The sequence below is a fragment of the Phascolarctos cinereus genome, unplaced genomic scaffold, assembly GCF_003287225.1.
Source record: "Phascolarctos cinereus isolate Bilbo 61053 unplaced genomic scaffold, phaCin_HiC Scaffold_4;HRSCAF=312, whole genome shotgun sequence".
Lineage (NCBI taxonomy): Eukaryota > Metazoa > Chordata > Mammalia > Diprotodontia > Phascolarctidae > Phascolarctos > Phascolarctos cinereus.
Window position 1 is genome coordinate 406125456 of NW_027555847.1, and position 22714 is coordinate 406148169.

Below are 22714 nucleotides of genomic sequence, written 5' to 3' on the forward strand. Positions count from 1 at the left end.
ATTTTTTTCATCATCCTCTTTTATGCATACCTTTGCACTGAAAGTTATCAAGTATGTATGTGTTAATTTGATTTCAAGAGTTTTATCAAATTCACATAACTTTTCTACCTCCTAATATTCTATAGCAGATGTTGGTACAAAAATTGCAATTATCTTCATGGTATTGTTTTTCTAAAATATCATCATGAACATTATAATATGAGATGACAAATACCCCATAAAATGTTTCTGTTTACCTTTGCATACATGATAAAGCCAACTCCACCCATTCATTTGTCTCTCAATGGAGAGACATGAGCAATCTTTCTATTTATCTATGACTTCCTTTTATACCATATTTTCATTTATAGTGACAATGTTATACAGACAATATTTAGTTCCTGTGGTAGAATGTCTCCTACATCACTAGAGTAATACATTGTAATTATAGTAACAAGTTAATGTGTATGGATGGCCTAAAAACAATACTATTCTTAGAACTCTAGACAGCTTTTCAGTACCCCTCTTCTTAGAGCCACTGCAGAACTGGAAGGTAGCCACACAAGACTGAGAGCCATTTACTAGCTTTTTTGTTGTGGTGGTTGCTATGGACAATATAGGTATCAAGCTAATGGCCAAGCCTACTGGGAAATGGGTTCTCTATCCTTCATAGGCTGATCCCAAGGCAGCAGGCATAGACTATCATTAAGAGCATACTTCAATTTCTTCTAACTTGGCAGAACCTACCAAAGGTTTCCCTCCATTGGCATTGCCTTCAAAAATGTAGGGTCACTTCCACACCACAGAGACACATCAGAAGAGGGCTTTGTGGAGGAGGCTGGTTTTATACCAGTCATCTTCAAAATACAATTTGTAACGAAATTGCTATAATTAATCATCCTTCTTTGAAGAATAAAGTATCACTTAAGAGATTAATGACTTTCTCGGTAATCATGATTGAGAGGACAATTAACAGACATAAATCTCTACAGCTCAAGCTCAAAGTGCTTAAAGAATGCTCCCAAAGGTATTCAGAATAAATTTTGCTACTCTCTTTTCAAAATCAAAAGGCAACTACATAGACAAGGCCTTTGGGGATGAACGAAGAAGTATTTTTGTGGTCACAACTTTGAAATAACTGCCAGTTTAGTAGCATAGTTTCTCTGATGATTCTGTTCATAAATTCACAGCAATAAGCCTAATGTTGGGAAAGTCAGAATTAAATTTAATTACGTCACATACCTAAGTGGTTAAACAATAACAAAGTCATATTAAGTAAAGGATATTATTCCAAGGGACCACATTAAGTGATCTGCTTTTGACATGAATAATTTTATAATTACCTTCCAAATAAGACATTTTAAGTTACCTCTAGTAAAATTACATATTAATATTGTATATAAATAATTGCTTCAAATATGAAAACAATCCAAATATATCATAATCCAAGTACATTGTAAAGAGAAACTTTAGTTCCTCCCTCCTAAACAACTTCTGAATTATTGGTAGATTTATATTGCTCTTGTCTGACAACTCTTTTCTTTCCTCTCTTTTTTTTTTGTCATAACTTTGTCCTAAACAAATGGCATTTGAAATATAAAGTTATATTGTGAGCTGAAGTATATCTTAAAATTTAGTTGCTGTTTGTTAAGAGTAAATGCAAAACAGAATTGTCCTGGAACTTAGAAAAACCCTGGGGAAAAAAAAGGTGTTGAGCATTCATTTTTTGTTGCCTATTACAAAAGATGAACTCCCTATAAACACTCTAAAATTATATTTTCCAAGAAAAGAAATTTAAAAAATCATCACAACAGAGGAAAAATATTTTATTAGGTTACTTTGGACTTATGATAGGAAAATAGTATGTCATTTAATCAAAATAACTTTGACATAAAATATATTAAATACAAAATGTGCTTTAGAAATTTTGCACCAGGTCCTCAAACTATGCAGAAAACTGGTTAATAAGTAACAGTTTTCACATGCATCCCATTGAAAATATTTAGCCAAGTGGTCATGACAACTATCAAATTATAATTATAGTCCTAGTAGTCTCATTTCTAAAAAACATAATTGAAGTAAAAACTAAATAAATCTTTGCTGGTCCTTTTAATCTCACTCTTTCTATAACTATACATTTCCATTTCACTTCAATTGGCCCAGTAGATTATATCGACAACATTAGGATGGAGCAATGTGCCCAAAACCAGATTCTTCCATGCAAGTGATAGAATTCTTCCGGTAGAACTCCACCTTCAAATGGTTAACCCTCACGTGCTCTCTGTTCATCTCTTCCACAGGTTTATATATATGTCTTCCATAAATAGAAGATGTTAATACTCCAACAGGTCTTGCCCATTCCTATTGAAAATTGAAGACATTTTACACATCATATACTGACTAAAATCGGAATGACCCATCATCATGTCCATCCTATTATTTCTTGCTGTAGCAATAATTTCTTCCAGGATAATTCAAGGCCATAATGTTTGGGGGGAAGCAGGCCTGTTTATTTATTGTGGAAAAGAATGAAATGGCCCATTGCCATCATCATGTGCAGCCCCTGAAAAAATCTTTAGGGGAAGCCATAAGATCATAAAAATGTACAAACCATCAAGTGATTAACTTCTCACCGATCACTACAATTCATGACAAAATGGGAATATTTTGTAAGTAAAATAATGGCATTCTCAAACTGGCAAAAATCATAATTTGGTTGTGCCTTCTTAAAAAGGTAAAAGACAAAGAAAATCTAGATCATGACTGAGCCTTTCCTCTCCACAGGATCACAGATTTAGAGCTGAAAGGGACCTTTGAGATCATATGGTCCAATGGCCTCCATTTACAGATAAAGAAACTGAAATCCAGAGATGTGAATTAACTTTACCCATGGTAAGCCTAGAAAATAATGAGTAGAACAAGGATATGAAATCCATGTCCCCAACTTCAAAGCCCATATTTGTTCTACTACACATTATTTTTATATAGATACATGTAAATACATGTAAAATATACTGCAATGCTTCAAGGATTCCCAATTTTGTTGATATAAGCACTTCCTCCATCAGTGCAGAAAGCAGCACTTGAATTTAGTAGCTGCTGTAGCCAAAATCTGTATTACCCCATTGCCTTTACAAACCTAGCCAAACTGAGCTTAAGATGACAGCAATGCCGTCCACTGACAAGTCAATACTCAAGAAACCCTTTGCATTCATGCTACCTTCATTTATTCTAATGAAGTTTTTTGTTCTTTTGTTTTTTGGCTATGCAATGGGGTTAAGTGACTTGCCCAGGGTCACACAGCTAGTAAGTGCCAAGTGTCTGAGGCTGGATTTGAACCCAGGTCCACTTGACTCCAGGACCAGTGCTCTGTCCACTGCACCACCTAGCTGCCCTTACCTTGATCTATTCTATAGGAATCCTTTACCTACCTAATTATTTGCATATTGACTCATACTGTCTCCCCCACTAAAATTAAATGAGAAACAGATAAAATGGAAAACAAAAATACTATAAAAATTATCAAAGTAAAAAGTGGATCTCTGAAAAGACCAATACAATGAATAACACTTTAACCTGATCAAAAACAAAAAAGGGGGGGGAGGGAAATCAAATGGACAAAATTGAAAAAAAAAAAAGAAAGGCACAACAAATGACAAAGAAATAAAAAGAATGTCAACCTGCTATATACATTAATATGCCAGCAAAACTAAGAACTAAAAAAGAATGGATGATTACCTACAAAACTATAAAACGTCCACAGTAATGGAACATGAAAGAGAGATCTTAAACAACCTAGTCTCAGAAAAGGAAACTGAAGAAGGCCCAAAGGAAATGCTAAAGGAAAAAAAAAATAAACCTTGGTCTAAGTGGATTTACATATGAATTCTATAAAATGTTTAAAGAACAATCAATAATTATGCTGCACAAATGGTTCTTAAAATTTAAGATGCAAAAACTCAACTAAACTTCTTTCATGAGATAAATATGGCCTAATACCATCAAGGAGGGATAAAGCAAAGAAAAAGTATTAACAAACACTTTATATTTTGAAATAAAGAGTCTACATAAAAGTCTAAGAGAAAAACTACAGTAACACATCCACACAATTATTCATTACGATCATATTCAAATTATACCAGTGATATAAGGATGGTTTAACATTTGGAAAATAATGAACACAATTTATCTAAACATCCCAAATAAGATTTTTATTTCAAGAGATGCAGAAAAATCTTTTGATAAAGTACAATACTCACATACAGTAAAACCCCACAAAGCATAGGTACAGAATGTCTGTTTTTAATTTGATAAAAGTACGTATGTAAAATGAAAAGCTAGAATTATTTGTAATGGGAAAATATTAGATGATCTCTCATTAAAGGCAAGATTAAAATAAGAATGCCTTCTTCCTGTCATTATTTGGCATCATTCTAGTATTAAAAATAGCAATAAAACAAGAGAGAGAAATTAAAGGGGGCAACTAGGTGGCGCAGTGGATAGAACTCTGGCCTTGGAGTCAGGAGGACCTGAGTTCAATTGCAGCCACAGACACTTGGCATTTGTTAGCTATGTGACCCTGGACAAGGCACTTAACCCTTGATTGCCTCACAAAAAAAAAAGAGAGAAATTAAAGGCATATATAGGGAAATAAGAAACAGAGATATCTCTTTTGTAGACAAAATGATTTTTCATTAAGAAAACCCTAGAGAAATAGCAAAGAAACTAAATAAGCCAATTAATAACTTCAGTAAAGTAACAAGACACATGCGCACACACACACACACGTACACACACACACACACACACACACACACACATACATTCAAATCCTTGTTGTCATAAGGGTCTTTGTAGCTCTATAGTTCAATGATTGTTATGACCTTTGTAGCCAAAGTATATAATAGTCATTTGTAGAATGTTGGGGGTTCTTTTAAAATATTATCTAAAAGAAATAAACAAAAGGAGGAGCCAATTGAAATATAAACAATATCCTTTTTAAAAAACAAAAAAACAAACACCAATGGATATTCTCAATAAAGTACTGAGACATAAAAGAACGTAGGATATGTCATACTTTCTATTACACATTCAGATGCATGATAGCTGCTGGAATTGCTAAGCTATATAAAGAAACATGTACATCAAGTTTAGTTTTTTGTTATTATTAAATTAACATTAATTGAATGTATTATTTTTGAGCTTTCTTTAAAAAGAACATGACCACAGTCAACTTGTCTAATGTTACCTCCTCGTTAACCTTGAGTCCTATACTTTTGGCATGCTCTCGATCATCCCGATGCAATTTTTGATTGTAATCCAGAGGCCTTTTAAAAATGCAATCAAATATGGAAACAATTCCTGTCTTAAAATAAAGAGAGAAAAATTAATTTTCTGATTTGAAAATTATATACAAGTTACAATGTGTTCTAACTAGGAGCCACTATGATTAAAGTCTTAAATAACATTATCTTATAACTCAAGTCAATCCTGCTATATTCCAGCATCGATATTTTAAAGAATATGCTATCTACCTCCAGAGAAAGAAGTGATGGAGTTTGAATGCAAATCAAAACATACTAATTTTCTCTTTATTTTTATGGGGGTTTTTTGGTCTATGTTTTCTCTCATAACATGACTAATACAGAAATAATGTTTTGCATGATTGCACAAATATAACCCATGTCAACTTGTTTACCATCTCAGGGAGGGGGAGAGGAGTGATGAAGAGAAATTTGGAACTCAATATTTTAAAATAAGAGTGCTAAAATTGTTTTTATATGTAATTGGGAAAACATTATTCAAAAAAGATAAAAAAATAATGTTCTACAAATTTGCTAATGCCTTTCATGATGTTTAATATTTTCAGATGCTGAGTAGACTTCTAACTGAAATGAGAGCTATATCTTAGAGCAGGGTGGCACATAAAATGACTGTTAGTCCCATAATTCTATAAACAACTTTCTTTTCTCTTTTTCTCCTTCCATTCTGTCTCCTCTTTTCTCTTTTCCCTTCTTTTTATTCTCTCTTACTTTTGCCTTGTTTCTTGATTAAGTCTTAGCACAGTCCACGGCATTGTAGGGATCTACAACCAGTTTCACTCTGTCTTGTTCTTGGAGCTACTGGAGTTAATGACACAGGGATTAAAGAAGCATCCTCTGCCTTCATTAAATACAATTTGAGCTGTATTTGAGTTACAACTAAAGTTTTTAGCCAACTTTATAAACACACATTGCTGAATTATTTGAAGAGGTTAACATTAAAAATGAAGAGCTCTACCACTGAATTTGTGTCATGTCTGACATCTCAGTCTCTCTCAACTCACATATCCAAACAGTTGCCAAATATAATTATTCTTTTTACAACATCTCTTGTATACATTCCCTTCTCTCCACCCACACAGACCACTCTAAATTAATGTCCTCACTATTCTCCTGGACTTCTGACTGGTCTCCCTATCTAAAATATCTCCCCTTTCCAATTGACCCTTCAGAGGATTTCCAAAATGGTCTTCCTAAAACAGAGATCTGAGCATATCATGCTGTTAAGCTCCAGGGCTTCCCATCACCTTTAGGATCAAATATAAACTCTTCTACTTGGCATTTAAAGCTCCTCATGATCTGAGCCCATCTAGGATTTGCAGCCTTCTTACATAGTACTCCCCTCCAAGTACTTTACGGTCCAGTGAGACTGGCTTTTTTACTGCTCCTCACTCACAATACTCCATCGCTTGTCTTTGTTCTTTTTCATTAGCTAACCCTCATATCTGGAATGAATTCTTCTCCTTTTCTCATCACAACTTCTATTGTCTTCCCCTCACTGAAAAAAAAAACACAAAAACCAAACTAGCTTGTCTCTATTTTATATAAGTAATCCACCTTTTGGAACTCTACCAGAAAAGTTTGAACACAGAGCAAGTGGAGATAGGGACAGGGCTAAGTGATGGTAGATAGTTTCATTCCCTGCATTCTCCAAGCTCTGAGGGAATTTTAGACTTGACATGAGGTCAAACTACCCAGAGTATCACTGGAGGAGGGAGTTAATGGGTAGGAGATAAAGACAAGTTGAAGAAGGGAGATGCAGAGAAGCAAGAAGGAAGAAGCACTATAGAAAGCAGATAAGAGATTCTGAACATCCATAGGAGTCCTGAACCAAAGTGGTGAGGATGATGCAAGGACAGACTATATGGAGGGCAAATCTTATGCTGCTTGGCCAGACTGACCTGAAAAGAAGGACGACCAATGAGATCCCTTCCTTCCACCTCCCTTTTTTTTTTCTCCCTGGAAGGGGCAATTATATGGTGGGACATTTACTTACTTTACAAGCCCCTACCACTACCACCACTTCTGTAGGGGTTTAAAAGGTATTGTTTACCTTTGTTTTTAAAAGTTTGCTTTGATTTTTATGTCAGAAAATGTGATCAAGCTATTGAACCACAGAAACTCTAAGCACTGTTCTAAGAACCCAAAACAGAGAAGAGAGAGAGAGAGAGACAGAGAGAGAGACAGACAGAAAGACAGAGAGAGAGAAAGGGAGGAGAGATGGAGGAAGAGGAGGAGGAAGAGGGGGAGGAGGAAGAGGAGGAGAAGGAGAAGAAGGAGGAGAAGGAGGAGAAGGAGAAGGAGAAGAAGGAGAAGGAGAAGGAGAAGAAGCAGAAGAAGAAGAAGAAGAAGAAGAAGAAGAAGAAGAAGAAGAAGAAGAAGAAGAAGAAGAAGAAGAAGAAGAAGAAGGAGAAGGAGGAGGAGGAGGAGGAGGAGGAGGAGAAGAAGGAGAAGGAGAAGGAGAAGAAGGAGAAGATGAAGGAGAAGAAGGAGGAGAAGAAGAGGAGGAGAAGGAGAAGAAGGAGAAGATGAAGGAGAAGAAGAATAAGGAGAAGAAGGAGGAGGAGAAGAAGGAGGAGGAGAAGAAGGAGGAGGAGAAGAAGGAGGAGGAGAAGAAGGAGGAGGAGAAGAAGAAGGAGGAGGAGAAGAAGAAATGATGGGAATGTAAGAGAATAACAGGAGAGTATTAATTCATAAGACTTTCAGATACAAGGGGGAGAAGGAGGAAGAGGAGAAGAAGGAGAAAAGAGGTGAAAGAGAAGGAGAAAAAGGAAAGGGAGGGAGGGAGAGGGAGCTGCATTACTTATCCTAGAGAGACAAAAAATTTGGTTTGAACTACACTAGGGGGCTTGGAAATTATTTTAGAACTTTTGAACGAGGAGGAAGAGCAGTACTGAAGTAGTATAAACCGGCAATGAATTCAGGATTCATATTTCAGGATTAAAATCACAAGATTGAGGTGAAAGAAAGGAAAGCATTTTCTTTCCACATTCCATTTTCTTTTTTTTCTTCATATTCCATTTTCTTGACTGCATCTAAATGCCAGTTTAAAAAAACAAAAAAACAAATCAAGCCCAGAAGGAAGAAGACATGAGCAGCTCAGAAAGGGAAAGCCACACCCCTTTAAAAGAATGAGCTGCTAAGGGAACAGCAACTAGCTGACTAAGTATGTTCAATGGGGCCCTTGGCTCTTCAAATGAAAACTCAGCCTGGCAGGTTTACCAGTGCCACTTCCTACCTACTTATATATTTTGTGTATAATTATATATGTACCTGTCTGTCTCCCCTAACAGAATGTGAGGTCTTTTGAGTGCAGGGGTTATTTTCCTTTTGTCTTTGTGTAACACTAGTACTCAACCTAGTGACACATATCGTAGGTGATAAATGCTTTTAGAATGATTGATTGAATGAATAGAAGCTTGTGCTTCTATTCTTGCATTCCATTTTTCTCTTTACTCCATAGTCTACTTGGCTGGACTTAGATGTATAGGCACATCTTCAGATTTCCTGGGAAATCTCAACTTCGAGAAAGAAAGGGGAAAAAAAAAGACTTCTGGCAAGGCTTTGTCAAACTACACATGATCAGTTTTGGGTTTGTTGAGTATGATAAGCATAGTTTTTTATACACAGACCCATACACACACACACACACACACACACACACACACATATATATGTGTGTGTATATATATATATATATATGTATATATATATGTATATGTATATATGTATATATACACACATACACAGCAGTGCTACCTCCTACATGCATTTATGTCTGTATATACATATGTATACGTCCTATTCCCTGGCAACTGAGCAGGGGGCTAACAGGTGTAGACTGAGTATACAAAAATATAACAGAGAATATGAAGAGTAAAACCCATCAGAGAAGGCAAAGGTGGGAAGGACTAGGGCCAAGTGGGGACTGAAAAGCTCTGATTCCAACCACACTGCAGTCGTCCCTACTGATGTGAGTTTGTACCTTGCTACTGGATTTGTGTGACTCCTATTTATAACATTGGATCTTTTGTGATAAAGTTTATTATTAAAATATTTATTGGTTGCCATGATTGCTGGCTGGTGAACTGAATCCTACTCTAGGATTCAGAGGTTCTAAAAAAGCCAAAAAACTTGTTTTTTTTTTAAATTTTTGAGGGGAATGTAAGACTTGAACTACAGGTGAGTATTAATTCACAAGACTTTCAAATACGAACTTTGGTCTATTAGAGTCTACAGCTATTATCAGTCACAGGTTATATACTTCTTTACTTTTCTACTAAGTCCGCCTTATGTTGATTGCTCACCAGAAGAACTTTGGATTGTGCCACAGATCCTACCTGCTCATTTTGTTAACCATTCAAAATAAATCAATAGGAATTACCACCCACTTATTCTTCAGATTGAAATCTAACTGAATGAATGTTAGCCAATCAGGCCACTTCTAGTTATCTTCTTTCCCTAATAATGTTCCATCCCCTACCAGCCTGCTGCTCAACACAGTCAGAATACTAGTATGTACTCAGAGGCAGATCCCTAATATGACTCACAGGAACATCAATTTTCATTCAGGGATGCTGCTGATATCAAGGAAAAGCCCCCAGTTATCGTCTCACCTTAACCCTCTAAGTCTCCCAAGCCAACATGCTGGGTCACACAGAACACCAGTGCTCTCAGACGTACCCGTATAATTACTCATTTATACAGTCATTCATTTGCCCTTGTGAGGCAATGGAGAAACAGATAATCTGCAGACCACTCAGTATGCTTAGGTGTCTGTGAGATAGAAGTTTAATCTTAGAGCTCAGTCGAAGTTACAGATCATCTGGGCTAACAGCTTCAATTTACAAATGAACAAAATCAGGCCCAGAGAGATTAAGCAACTTAATCAAGGTCACAGTATCAGAGTCTGGACTAGAATAATAAGTCTAGGGCTCTTTCCACTAAATCATGCTGAAAAAATATTGAACAGATGTATGATGCCATTAATATGCTCATTTTTCTCTTTTTATTAATATATAATGTTTCCTGGACATTAGTCTAGGGCTTAGCCTGTCTATTAGCTGTCCCAAAATGGAACAAGGTTCCTTAAGAGGTGATGAGTTCCTCCTCCTTGGAAGCTTTCAAGCAGAGCTTACATAAGCACTTGTTGAGTATATTTGGCTTTAGCCTGGATTACATAGCTACTTAATTGCCTTTCAACTTTCAAATTCTATTATTTTGTGACAGATAAATGGAAAGTTTCTTAAGGAACAGGGGAAACTATCTAGGCAAGTTTGTAGGAGTAGGGAAAGAACTAGGGAGAAAATACTGCTCCCCATGCCTGGACCACGACCATGGGCAAGTATTAGTTTCCTCATCTGCAATATTAGTTGGAGAAAGAAATGGCAAACCATTTCAGTGTCTTTGCCAAGAATCCCAAATGGGGTCAGGAAGAGTCAGACAAGACTGAAAATGACTAAACAACATGCCTGGAATGTTTGCCCTCTTCATCTCTGTCTCCTAGCTTCTCTGGCTTCCTTCAAGTCCCAGCTAAAGTCCACTTTGTGATCTACACCCAGAGAAAGAACTATGGAGTCTGAATGCAGATGGAAGCATACTATTTGCTCTCCTTTCCCTTTGTTGTTTTGTTTTATTGCTTCATTCTCATGGTTCCTCCCATTAGTTCTAATTATTCTTTACATCATGACTAATGGGAAAATATGCTTAATATGAATGTATATGTAGAGCCTATATCAGATTGTACAATGTCTTGGAGGGGGGGAGAAAGAAATGGAGGAGAAAATTTAAAACTCAAAATCTTATGGAAATGAATGTTGAAAGCTAAAAATAAATTAAAAAAATAGAATTGTCTTCCCCCAAAAAAGGCCACTTCTAATAAAAATGCTATTTTCAAATGAAAAAAATAAACAAAATAAAATAAAATCCCACCTTCTGCAGGAAGCCTTTCCTGATCCCTCTTAACTGTAGTGCCTTCCCCCTGTTGATTTTTTCCTATATATCCTATATAGAGCTTATCTGTACATTTATTTTCTTGTTGCCCTCTGCATTAGACTGTGAGTGCTTCAAGGGCAAGGACTCCCATTTGTCTTTCTTTGTATCCCTAGCACTTAGCACATACTAGGCATTTAATAAATTCTTGTTGACTGACAGATTGAAACTGTAGATGAGAAACAGAGGGAATGATCAATGGGACAAGGAAAATTACACAGATGAGATACCATAAAAGAGCAACACAAAGCCTAAGAGATGTGTGGGGCATATAGAGTCAGGTATCCTCAAGCACACTTTACATGCTAAATAAAAGTAAAGGACCATCTGAGGTCCTTGTTTTAGGACCAGGTGACAATATAACCTCCTTCCCTTGCCAATCTGCTCTCCCTTGTCAGGGAAGGATCCTCTAAATTGTGCCAATCTGCAGAAGCCCAGGGATGGATGCCTTTCCTAATATGGTGTTTAGTCATGTCCCCAACTATATGACCCTGTTTGGTTTTTTGGGACGAAGATACTGGAGTAGTTTGTCATTCCCTTCACGAGCTCATTTTATAGATGAAGGAACTGAGACAAACAGCAGTAAGTGACTTGTCCAGGATCATACAGTTAGTAAATGTCTGAGGCCAGATTTGAACTCAGGAGGATGAGTAGACTTGACTTCAGCCTGGGTACTCTATGCACTATGGCACCACCTAGCTGCCCTATAGGATCATAGCTAAGTCATATGAATTAAAGAATGTGAATCTGCTCAGACAAGATTTGAATTTGAAAACAGAGGTTCCCAGATTCAAATTCTTGATCTGCTACTTGGTATGTGTGTGACTCTGGGAAAGTCATGTCCCATCTCTTTACTAGAATTTCCTCATCTGTAAAACTGAGGAGTTAGACTAGATGCTTTATTAGGTGCCTGTCAGGTCCAAATCCTATGATGCTTCATCATCATCGCCATCATTATCATCACCATAATCATCATCACCACCACCATCATCATCATCATTACCATCATCATCATCATCACCATTATATCTGACATTAATATGAGACTTACTACATTCCAGGAACTATGTTAAAGCACTTTACAATTATTGTTTCATTTGAGCTTTCCAACAACCCTGGGAGGTAGGTGCTGTTGTTATCCCCATTTTACAATGAGGAAACGGTGGCAAAAAAAAAAAAGGTGAAGTGATTTGCTAGTGTCTGAGGCCAGAATTGAACTTAGGTCTCTCTGACTCCAAACCCAGCACACTCTCCACTGTGCCACCTGTGTGACATTATGATGTAAAACTAGCTCATTCTTCTGGTGTTTGTTCATTGAATATTACAATAGGTCTTGAGACTGGAGGGAATGAAAGTACTTCTTGTATTTTTCTTCTTTGTAGTATTTATTTGCTATTGTGCTTGTTCATGTGCTAATTTTAACCTTTCTTAACTTTTTTTTTCTCTGAAAGATGATCTGTGAATACCAGGTCAAAATATCTTTATCCATATAATATCTGAAAAATATTTAGGTTTCTACAATTTGGCATGTGGTATAAAATAGCTCAGGTTTATATAAATCCAGATATTCAGTGATCAAGTCATGGTCTCTGAAATCAGTTATTCAGTATCAGTCTTATACAAGATTTCATTAGCCTTTAAGGCAAAAGTTAGTCTCGTTCTCCATTACCAGACTGAGAAAGGGTTTCCACTGCCATGGAATGGATGTCTTAAGAAATTTCCATCACCATAAGTGGTTTCAATGATTGTCAGTCTGACATTCTCCTCTCCCTCCCTGAGTTCTTATATAATCTATACCTTTCCTACGCAAAGCTTCAACGTAATGGCCTAACTGCTCAAACACGCTAGTCCATCATTTGCTTGCATTTTGCCCTGTCCTTCTATAATTTGGCTTTTAAATGATCTTTTGACTATTTATTATCAATTTTATCAAGAAGAAAAAAAGGCATCACATTTCCCATAAACTTGCTAGTTTTTCATCCAGATCTCTCTAGCATTTTGGAGTTGCTTTCATTACGGTATATTGCACTATAAAGAATGTTGTGATCAATCAAAAAAATGCAACTTCACTCAAATGGAGGCTCATTTAAGATTGTGGTTATCATACTGGCAGTGTCTTTACTTTAATCATTGTTTTTTCTGCTGTTCTCACCCTCTATTACCAAACCCTTTATTCTTTCCTGCTTACTTGGTTTCAAGGGGAAAAAATAGCAAAAGTAATCTCGATTTAAATGATCTTACGAAGCACTATTTGATCATTGATAGCCAATAACTTACAAAATCCCTATTTCTGATTCTTCTAATTTTATTGATATTCTGCTAGTAGATTCTCTCAATGGATTTTTCTCTGTTTTAAAGTATTGAGGTATTTGTACTTGTAGTATCAAGTGAATGATTAAAAAAAAAGAACAGGATTTTAAAACTGTTTCTTTTGCCCTCTTGAGACTTCCCTCACACTCTCATGTTTTATGTATTTATTGTTCTAATTTAAAATGACCTTCCAAATGTTATCCTACTTGTCAGCCGTACCATCAGTCTGCTTTCTAGCTATGCCCTTGGCTTTGACATTAACAGTCTTATACCCTTCGGTAGAGTTAGGCCTGCATTGTAAAAAGGTTAGGAAGACCTTCCAAGATGCCCTGCATAGTACCACATACCGAATAACTGAAAAGAAGTATTTGAAAGTTTCCAAGTATATGGTAACTAACTCTGGATCAATGGAACAAAGCAACCAGAAAACAAATGAGGGGTATTTGGAATCTTATGAGAATTTACATGGGAACAGATGTTCCTTACAAAACAGATCTCCTCAGGATTAAACCAAATTTTAGTGAAAAGAAAAACCAAAAACCAAAAACAAAAACAAAAACAAAAAAACAAGTTGACCTGCTAAAATCCTCTGTGATGATTCCTTTTTTAAAAAATGGGTTTTGGAACTTCTTCTAGGAATCTCATCTCCTCCCATGCCCATCCAGGTTCCTTCTTTGCTCTACTACCCCCTAGACAGAAATGGCTATTCACCAATGGGGTATATTTCTAGATGTATTTAAGCCTCAGCCTTTTACCTCCCTCTCTATGTCTTGTCTGTGTGTCTGTGTGTCTCTTTCTCTTAATATGAGACTGGGTATCCCTATAACTTTTGGGTTGGAAGTATACCCATAGGCCTTGATCTACTGTTAACTGCACAGGACCTTTAACTTGTTCTGTTTCTGATCTAGGATGGTTTGTTTCTCCTTATGTAGCCTAGTGGCCCTGCTGCCAGGGTCCCACGATCCAGGTGTTATATTTAGTGTGAACACCTGATCAATTTGGGCACTACTCAAGCTCAGACTTCTCAAACTAACGTGATTCACTACCATCAACCTCTTCAGTAGCAAGTGTACACTCCAGGCACTAGTTACTCTTTATAGGACCATTGAATTCTGGTATTAAAATGGACCTTAGAAGTCATCCATGATATATAAATTCCATCCCAAAAAATGCCTATACAAGGAATCAATAAACATTTCAATCAACTAGCCTCCACTTGAAATTCTCCAGTGGCAAGAAGTTCAGTAGCTCTCAATGTAGCTCATTCCTTTTTTGAACATCTGTTAGCAAGTCTTTCTTGAGCCAAAATTGGATCCCCTATAACTTTCATCTAACAAATCCATTTGTTTGGAAGATTTTTTTTTACACTCTACTAAATTCACCTTCTTTCTTTAGGTTCAATCCACTGGGAAAGACAAGAAAAATTACTGGTGGGCTGGCCTTTGACATTTGTCTCAACATAACACTTCATACCATGTTTTGTACATTATGAATGTTGAATAAATCTTATTAACTGAATGTTATAAATGTTGCCCTAGCCCCTAAGTCCTATATTATACTTGCCTGCCTTTTGTTTTTTAATCCAGTCACCTTTCCGATATACTCTTTCCCCTCATAGAACCCTCTCTTGCAACAAATAAAACATTTAAGAAAAACTGAATGACACAGTGTATGTAACATTCCACCTCAGTAGCCACCCATCTCGCTATAGTCAGTTAATAAGTATTTCAAGTGTCCATTATTTGCTAGATACTAGTGTGTTTCATCATCTTACTTCTGAGACTAACTCTAGCCAGTGACAAAGTTTTAAAACTTTGGGAATTCCCATGATGATCCAAAATATATTCTTCCAGTTCATGCGACTTTATTCTTCTATATCATGATATTAATGTTTTTAATCTTAATCATAATCTCTGTTCTTTTATTCTAGGTATGTGAAGTTTCCAGTGGATGTAAAGTTTAACGAGTATAGTTTCAGTGCTCTCATGTTAATCCAAATCTTTTGACTCTTGTGAGACAAAGATGCTCAGGTATTCTCTATTTGCTTTTTGAGAAAATGTTATCTGTCCTTGAGCACTTAGAGCCATTGTCAAAAATGTTGATCCAAGACAGTAGAATTCCTTTGATAGAGACAGATAAACAATGTTAATGTTTTTTTCCCCTTATTATATTCTTTTTTTTTTTTTTGACAAAAGGTGAGAGCAGTGTCCAGGCTTTTTCCACAGAATTGTAAGATTGCAATGACTTCCTTCACATCTTGTTTTCATTCAGACAGGTTCACATTTCAAGAAGACAGGACATTTCAGAGACCTTCCACTAAAATACCTCTTCACTATTCTGTCTGCTTAAAATGACAGCAACTCTAACTCTGGAGGTGGGCAGAGTCAAACGATTTTTGTTTTCATCTCAAACATCTGTCCTCACAACACGTATTCCAAGAAGGAGAGTAGAGATTACAGGTGATAAGCCTTGAGCATTAATCCTTTCTTGTCTTCCTCATGGGATATGGCTCAAGTCCCTTGATCCACAACTTCATTATTCAAAAAGCATAGTGCAGCAATTCTTTTAGATTTTGTGGGTGTCTGTATGTCCAAGGAGAGACTTATCAAAAGTTGAAGACATCTTATTTGAAAAAGTTCAAGTTTTGTCTCTTTCAAAATGGGCAAACCTTCCCTGGTCTATCGGTCTCCCTAAGAAACAAGGCAGTTAATGATAGCACAGGATTCTGTAACTTGGACTTTACTCAGAGAAGAACTAGAGAGCCAATCATCATCAATAATGGAGAAAAGCATTATCATGAATAATGCCAAGCTGAAGAGAAGCCAAATCAACTTTTATTTGGCTGAGGGTCCAATAGTTTGTTGCTGTTGGTTCCTTCCCAAAAATGTACTTTCCTAATTATACTTTAGTTTGGCTGACAGAAATTATTGCAAATTCTCTGAACTTTTCAAATTTAGTGAAAGAAAGCTGAAGCTATATAAAGGCAGGTAAAGGGATAAATTCCTGTTTTAAATAATACTCAATGGATTTATGATCATTAATTTGGATGTTCCCTCCAAAGAATTAGATCATAATCCATCCAAGCTTGCCCATTTTGTGTGACTCTTGTATGTGTCCTCCCATAAACTGGGGCTCACTTAACTGCTAGGGATCTTCCTCACTCTCTTCTGACAATGTGATATCAGTGTAGCATTTAAGCTATCCACCTCTCTCTTACCATGAGACCAGCTTATTTTCTCTTCCTATCACAGTTTCTGCTGATAATATATTTTACTTCTTCCTGTTATTCACAATTACTCATTATTTTTATGGCATGGCCTACTCACACTCACAATATGCTTATTTATTTCCTTGTTACAAGAGCAGCTAGATGACACAGTGGATAGACTGTCAGGTGTGGAGTCAGGAAGATTCATTTTCCTGAGTTCAAATCTGGCCTCAATACTGTGACTCTGGGTAAGTCACTTAACCCTGTTTGCCTCAGTTTCTTCATCTGTAAAATGAGCTGGAAAAGGAAATGGCAAACTATCCTGTATCTTTGCCAAGGAAACCCTAAATGGGGTCACAAAGAGTTGGACACAACTGAACAACAATAATTGTTATATTCACCAATAGTTTTTTGGACATTATATTGTTCTGTGGACCACAGCTAAATAGTACCCCCAATAGTATAATATTATTAAAAAGATGGAATCATTGTACATGTATAGCCTATATCAGATTACGTGCTATCTTGAGGAGAGGGGAGGAAAGGAAAGGGGAAAAATTTAGAACTCAAAATCTTGTAAAAGTAAATCTTGAAAACCAAAAATAAATAAAAAGAAAAGGAAAGAAAAGATGGAATCATTAAAGTAGCTTTCAAAGTCCTGAAGACAATCCAAACAGTGCTGTCAATTTGCACTGTCTGTCCCAACCACATGTAAAAATACAACACTACTATTACTAATAATAATAACCATTTATATAGTATGTTATGACTTACAAAACACTTTACACAACATTGTTCCACCTCATACAGAGTTTTACGTTCATTTAGCAATGGACAACTCAACTATCAGAGTTCTCAGAGCAGGCAAGCTTAATTTCCACTGCTTTCTGTTTAGAAAAATCCAGCTATATCAAATTGATTCTGGGGTCAAATTTTCAAATAAAAAGTTGTTATCAGGAAGAAAATACCTCCTGGTTGCCTTTATAATGAGGAAAATATAACTGTTAAACTCTTTAAACCTTCAGGACGTTTTAATCATAATTCCCCCCACCCCCCAACCCACCCAACTCATTAAGATTTTATTCAAATGCTCTTCAAGTATACATTCTCCTGGGCTCTGCTTTTCCATTTCAGTAGCATGGAAATCGCATAAGGCAGAAGGAGAGTAATTCAAAAACACTATTGAACTGAATCACTTTTGATGCTGCTAGAAGAGTTTTTATAGAAAATGCACCAAGAGCTGCAGTTCCCTAGGGATACCTGCAATTCATTCCAGAGGAGTTCATTACTTCCTAGCTGACGGCTTCAAAATGCTGATTTTATTCTAAGTTTCAAGGGCACACACAAAGATTTTTTTTAAAATCTAACAGATCTATGTATTAACTTTGTAGACTCCTTGGGTGTCCAGATGCTTTAGAAGATTGGTAGTGACATACAACGATTCATTTTTAGGCCACTAGATAAAAACTCATACAATCTGTTCACAAGCAGATATTTGTTTGTCTCTTATGGCAAGGAAAGTCTGAGTGGGAAAAAAATGACTATACTTGGTTCCATCTCTAATAAAATGGAACAGAAGGATTTCCATAATAAAAAGCTAATTGCATTTTAAGATTTCTTAGCCTAAAAAATGATTCTTCACCTCTTTCTCTTCTTTATAGAGATGGGGGATTATGGGTGTGGAATATCTCACTTGACATCAGACACAAGTGATGTGTTATTTCATTTTGTGGAACTGCTTTTTTAATTTTAATTTTTATTATAATTTAAATTTTAATTGATAATTCACTGCCATCATTACAAACATCAATTATTGTAAGTGCTGTGTTATAATGATCCTATAAGGGAATACTGGAGTGAATAGGTCTATTTGCCCTAAAACTAACTGCCCCCAGAAAGCTGTCCTTTTTGAGCTATTCTTTTTATTTTATTTTTATGGAATTTATTATCTTTCCTCCCTAGGACCTCTTCCAATAGAATAAAAAAAAGTCCTCCCAATAAATACATGTAATCCAACAAACAAATTTCCACATTGGCCATGTAGAAATATTTATGTCTCCTTCTGAATTAGCTATCTAGAAGGAGATGGATGTAATGATTCATCTTCAGTCCTCTGGATTGGCCAGATTTAAACTCAAGAAAGGCCCGGCACTCTATGCACTGGGCCACCTGGCTGCCCTAATCATGCATTAATGATACTATAGTATCTTTATGCTTCAAGATTATTACTTCTCATAATAACATTAATATATACAAAAGGACTTTAAGGTTTGCATTGCATTTTACTCACAGCAATCTTTAGATGGCTCCTTGCAGAGACTCCATTAAGGAGGGTGCCCAGGCCAACCACATTTCATTCCTCTTTGTGCTACACTCTGGACTTCCTCTATCATATTCCCAGGCTAGGTACATTCATCTTCACCCTCTTCCTCCCCTCAAACCCAGCTTTCAGCTTCCTTTTATCTGTTATTTTTCCCATTACAATATAAGCTTCTTGAGGATAGGGACTATCTGCCTACTTGTATTTCTACACCAGAATTTAGGACAATACTTGACACATAGTAAGCACTTGATAAATGTTAATTGACTATCTTGTCCATTTTACAAACAGGGGAAATAAAGCTTAAAGTATTTCAGTAGCATGGCCCAGTGACAGAGCCAGCCAGCATGGGGGCCAGAAATCAAATGAGGTCTCTTGATACCTGTTGCTATAGCAAGGCCACTGTTCTATATATTACACTAAGTTGCTTGAGGGCAAAGACTGTGCATGCCTTTTTTCCTATTTTATGCTCAAGGCCTAGTAATAGGTCTTGCACATAGTGGGTACTTTCTAGATATTTGCTTAATTCAACTGAATGCATAGATAAACCTGGATTGTATGTAATGCAGTGCTATAGCTCAAGATGGTATTTAAAACAACTTACTATAATTTTTATTTTTTCAAGTAGTAAGCATGCTAAATCTGTCCCTCCTACTACCTCCTCACAAACTGAGCAAATTTTAAAAACATACTAAAAAAATAAAGCTTTTGATAAATAGCTGCATGGTCAGCAAAACAAATTTCCTCTAGCCATGTCCAAAAATCCATGATTCTCTGCATTTAAGTTCATCATCTGTCAGGAAATAAGTGGTGTTTTTCATTTTCATTCTTTGACACTAAGAATTTATCACTGCATTAACCAATGTTCTCCATTCTTTTAAAGTTGTTTTTCTCTACAGCATCATTATTATTATATACATTGTTCTGCTCACTTCCTCAATTTCTGCTCATTTCCTTTTGCATCAGTTCATAGATATCTTCCCTGTTCCCTCTGAAATTATCCATTTCATCATTTCTTATCTCACAATAATATTCTTTTACATTCATATACTACAATTTGTTTAGCCATTCTCCAATAAGAGGATACTCCCTTAGTTTCCAGTTTTTTGCTACCACAAAAAGAGCTGCTATAAATATTTTTGTGCATAGGGATCCTTTCCCACTTTCTTTGATTTCTTTGGGGTATGAGCCTAGTATTGGTATGGCTGAGTCAAAGGATATGCAAAGTTTGATAACTTTCTAGGCTAAATTCCAAAAATGATTTTCAGAATGGCCAAATTTTTCCATAGCTCATCCACTATTTGCCATTTTCCTCTTCTGCCATCTTTGTTAATCTGATGGGTGTGAGGTAAAACTTTATGTCTTTGTTACTAAGTATCCCTTTCTGGGTAGGAGAGAGGAATGAAAAATACTTGGAATGGAAAGTGATATAAAGACAAAACATACCAATAAAATAAAATTTTAAATGAAACACAAAAAAAGAACTGATATTACAATATTTCTTCCATCTTTGATAGAGGATTAAATTTATTTTTGTGGAATTTGGAGATAATCAGCCATTTCAGTAATCATATAACAATGAAATTAGGTGCTGTGTCTTAAATATTTAGAAAGCTGTATTACCAAATAATGGAGTGATATGACCTGACAGATACAAGTACACAGAAGCACAGAAAAATGGAGCAAAAATTTAGGCATTTCCAGAGTAATAGGATCTTGCAGCAAACAAACTAAAATCCTGGATCTGCCATTGTGTGACCTTAGGCAAGGCATTTAACCTCTTCTACAGATCAGATCCCTCATAAGGAAAATAGGGGTGGGGGCTTAGTCTAGATGGCCTCTCTTTAAGCTCTAGTTCTATGAACCCATGAAATCTCTTAGACCACATTCTTATCTATAAAATGGATATAATAACTACTGCCTATATCACAGGACTGTGGTAAGAAAAGCCCTTATTTTAACAAAGAAATTTCATTTTAGAGGTTGGCATAATAATTGTCTGCTGCTAAATATGTGGTTCTAAACTACCACTAAGTACATAAAAAGGTACCTAGTGATTTTATGCATATGTGAGTGTATCTTTGTATATGAAGCATTTATGTATCTTGAATATGTGTATATGTACCAATAAATAAATACATAACATTATAACTATATCTTTCTATATTTATATATCTATATCTAAATATAAATATACGAATATATAAATATATGTCTACATATAAATATAAACGTATCTATACAGGATGGTGCTGGGAAAGACATCCTGTAGAAGATAGGATTTTATGTGAGTGTTAGAGACAGCCAGGAGGCAGGGGTGAGAAGGGAGGGCTTTCTAGGCATAGAGCCAAGTAAAAGGCACAAAGTTGGGGGAGAAAAAAAATCTTCATTTGGAAGAGTAGGGGGGTTGAAGCAGCAAGTGAAAGAGGTCATTCTATTAAGAGCTGTGCTGTCCCTTCCCCCAATAAACAAAATCTCCGCCTCCTTGGTGTAGATTTCTTTCCTGCCTGCTGCTTCTTACCTTGCCTTCCTGGTAGAAGTAGCTGTGCTCCTTGGGACCCAGGCGCCGGGGCGGGATGTAGCTGAACTCCGACAAAGCGGAGATGGGCGGAGGCTTGGGCTTCACTCTTAGCTTGTCCTCAGTAATCTCCTCCTCATCCTCCTCATCCATGCCTCCTGCCTTCTCAGAGGTCCTCAGGGTGTCCACCCCCAGCAGCAGGAGAAATGGGAAAGGTTTCTGCGTTCTTTGGTTGCTAGGCAACCGCTGCAAAGTAGCATTCCAAAGAGGCAGGCGCACAATTGGAGGACAAGGCTCTGGGCTCTTTTCCTAGGTCCTACCCCTCTCCCCTCTTTGCCCCGGGACGCACTTGTAGGATCCTAGAAAGGATGGATCCTGGAAAGGATCCCAGAGACCGTCTGGTCCAGTGCAACCCTGTTATTTTACAGATGAGGAAGCTGAGGCTCTTAGAAGTTAGGGGGCTTGTACAAGGTCACACAGACAGAAAACATTAGGTGGAATTTGAACTTAGAGTTCTCTGATTCCAGAACAAGTTCTAATGCTTTCACAACAGTGAAGGGTGTAGAGTACTTTCAGTTTATAAATAGGATGCCTCTCCCTTTTCCTCTCACCTTAAGGTCTGTTGCTATTAGGTTATGAGCACCAGTTTCAAACTCAAAATCTTATCCTTTTCCATTTATTCTTTGTCAGCATTTCTGACTACTGATCCAGGCTGAAGGTGAAGAGGATGTTAAAATTATTGTTGTTGTTCAGTTGTTTCCAACTCTTCGAGATCCCTTTTGGGGTTTTGTCACCAAAAATACTGGAGTAGTTTGCCATTTCCTTCTCCAGCTTATTTTACAGATGAGGAAACTGAGGCAAACAGGGTTAAGTAACTTGCCTAGGGTCACACAATTAGTAAATGTCTGAGGCTGGATTTGAACTTAAGAAGATGAGTCTTCCTGACTACAGGCCTGGTGCTCTATTCACTTCCCCACCAGCTGCCCCATTAAAATTATTACTGCTTGGTTAATTAGAACACATATGACACCCTCTTCTGTCAAAGCAGTGGGCTCAATAGACCACTG

The 22714-nt window shown here is 36.6% G+C and overlaps 1 protein-coding gene across 1 annotated transcript; it reads right to left on the minus strand.

Moving 5' to 3' along the window:
* Positions 1–1788: 1788 nt before the first annotated feature.
* On the minus strand, positions 1789–21892 carry CFAP90 (cilia and flagella associated protein 90). The gene is made up of 3 exons (XM_021004403.2): positions 21651–21892; positions 5228–5344; positions 1789–2340 (listed from the first exon to the last, which is right to left on the minus strand). Exons 1-3 carry the CDS (start codon positions 21798–21800, stop codon positions 2161–2163), a joined length of 447 nt encoding a protein of 148 aa, XP_020860062.1. The 5' UTR covers positions 21801–21892; the 3' UTR covers positions 1789–2160.
* Between the last annotated feature and the right edge of the window lie 822 nt (positions 21893–22714).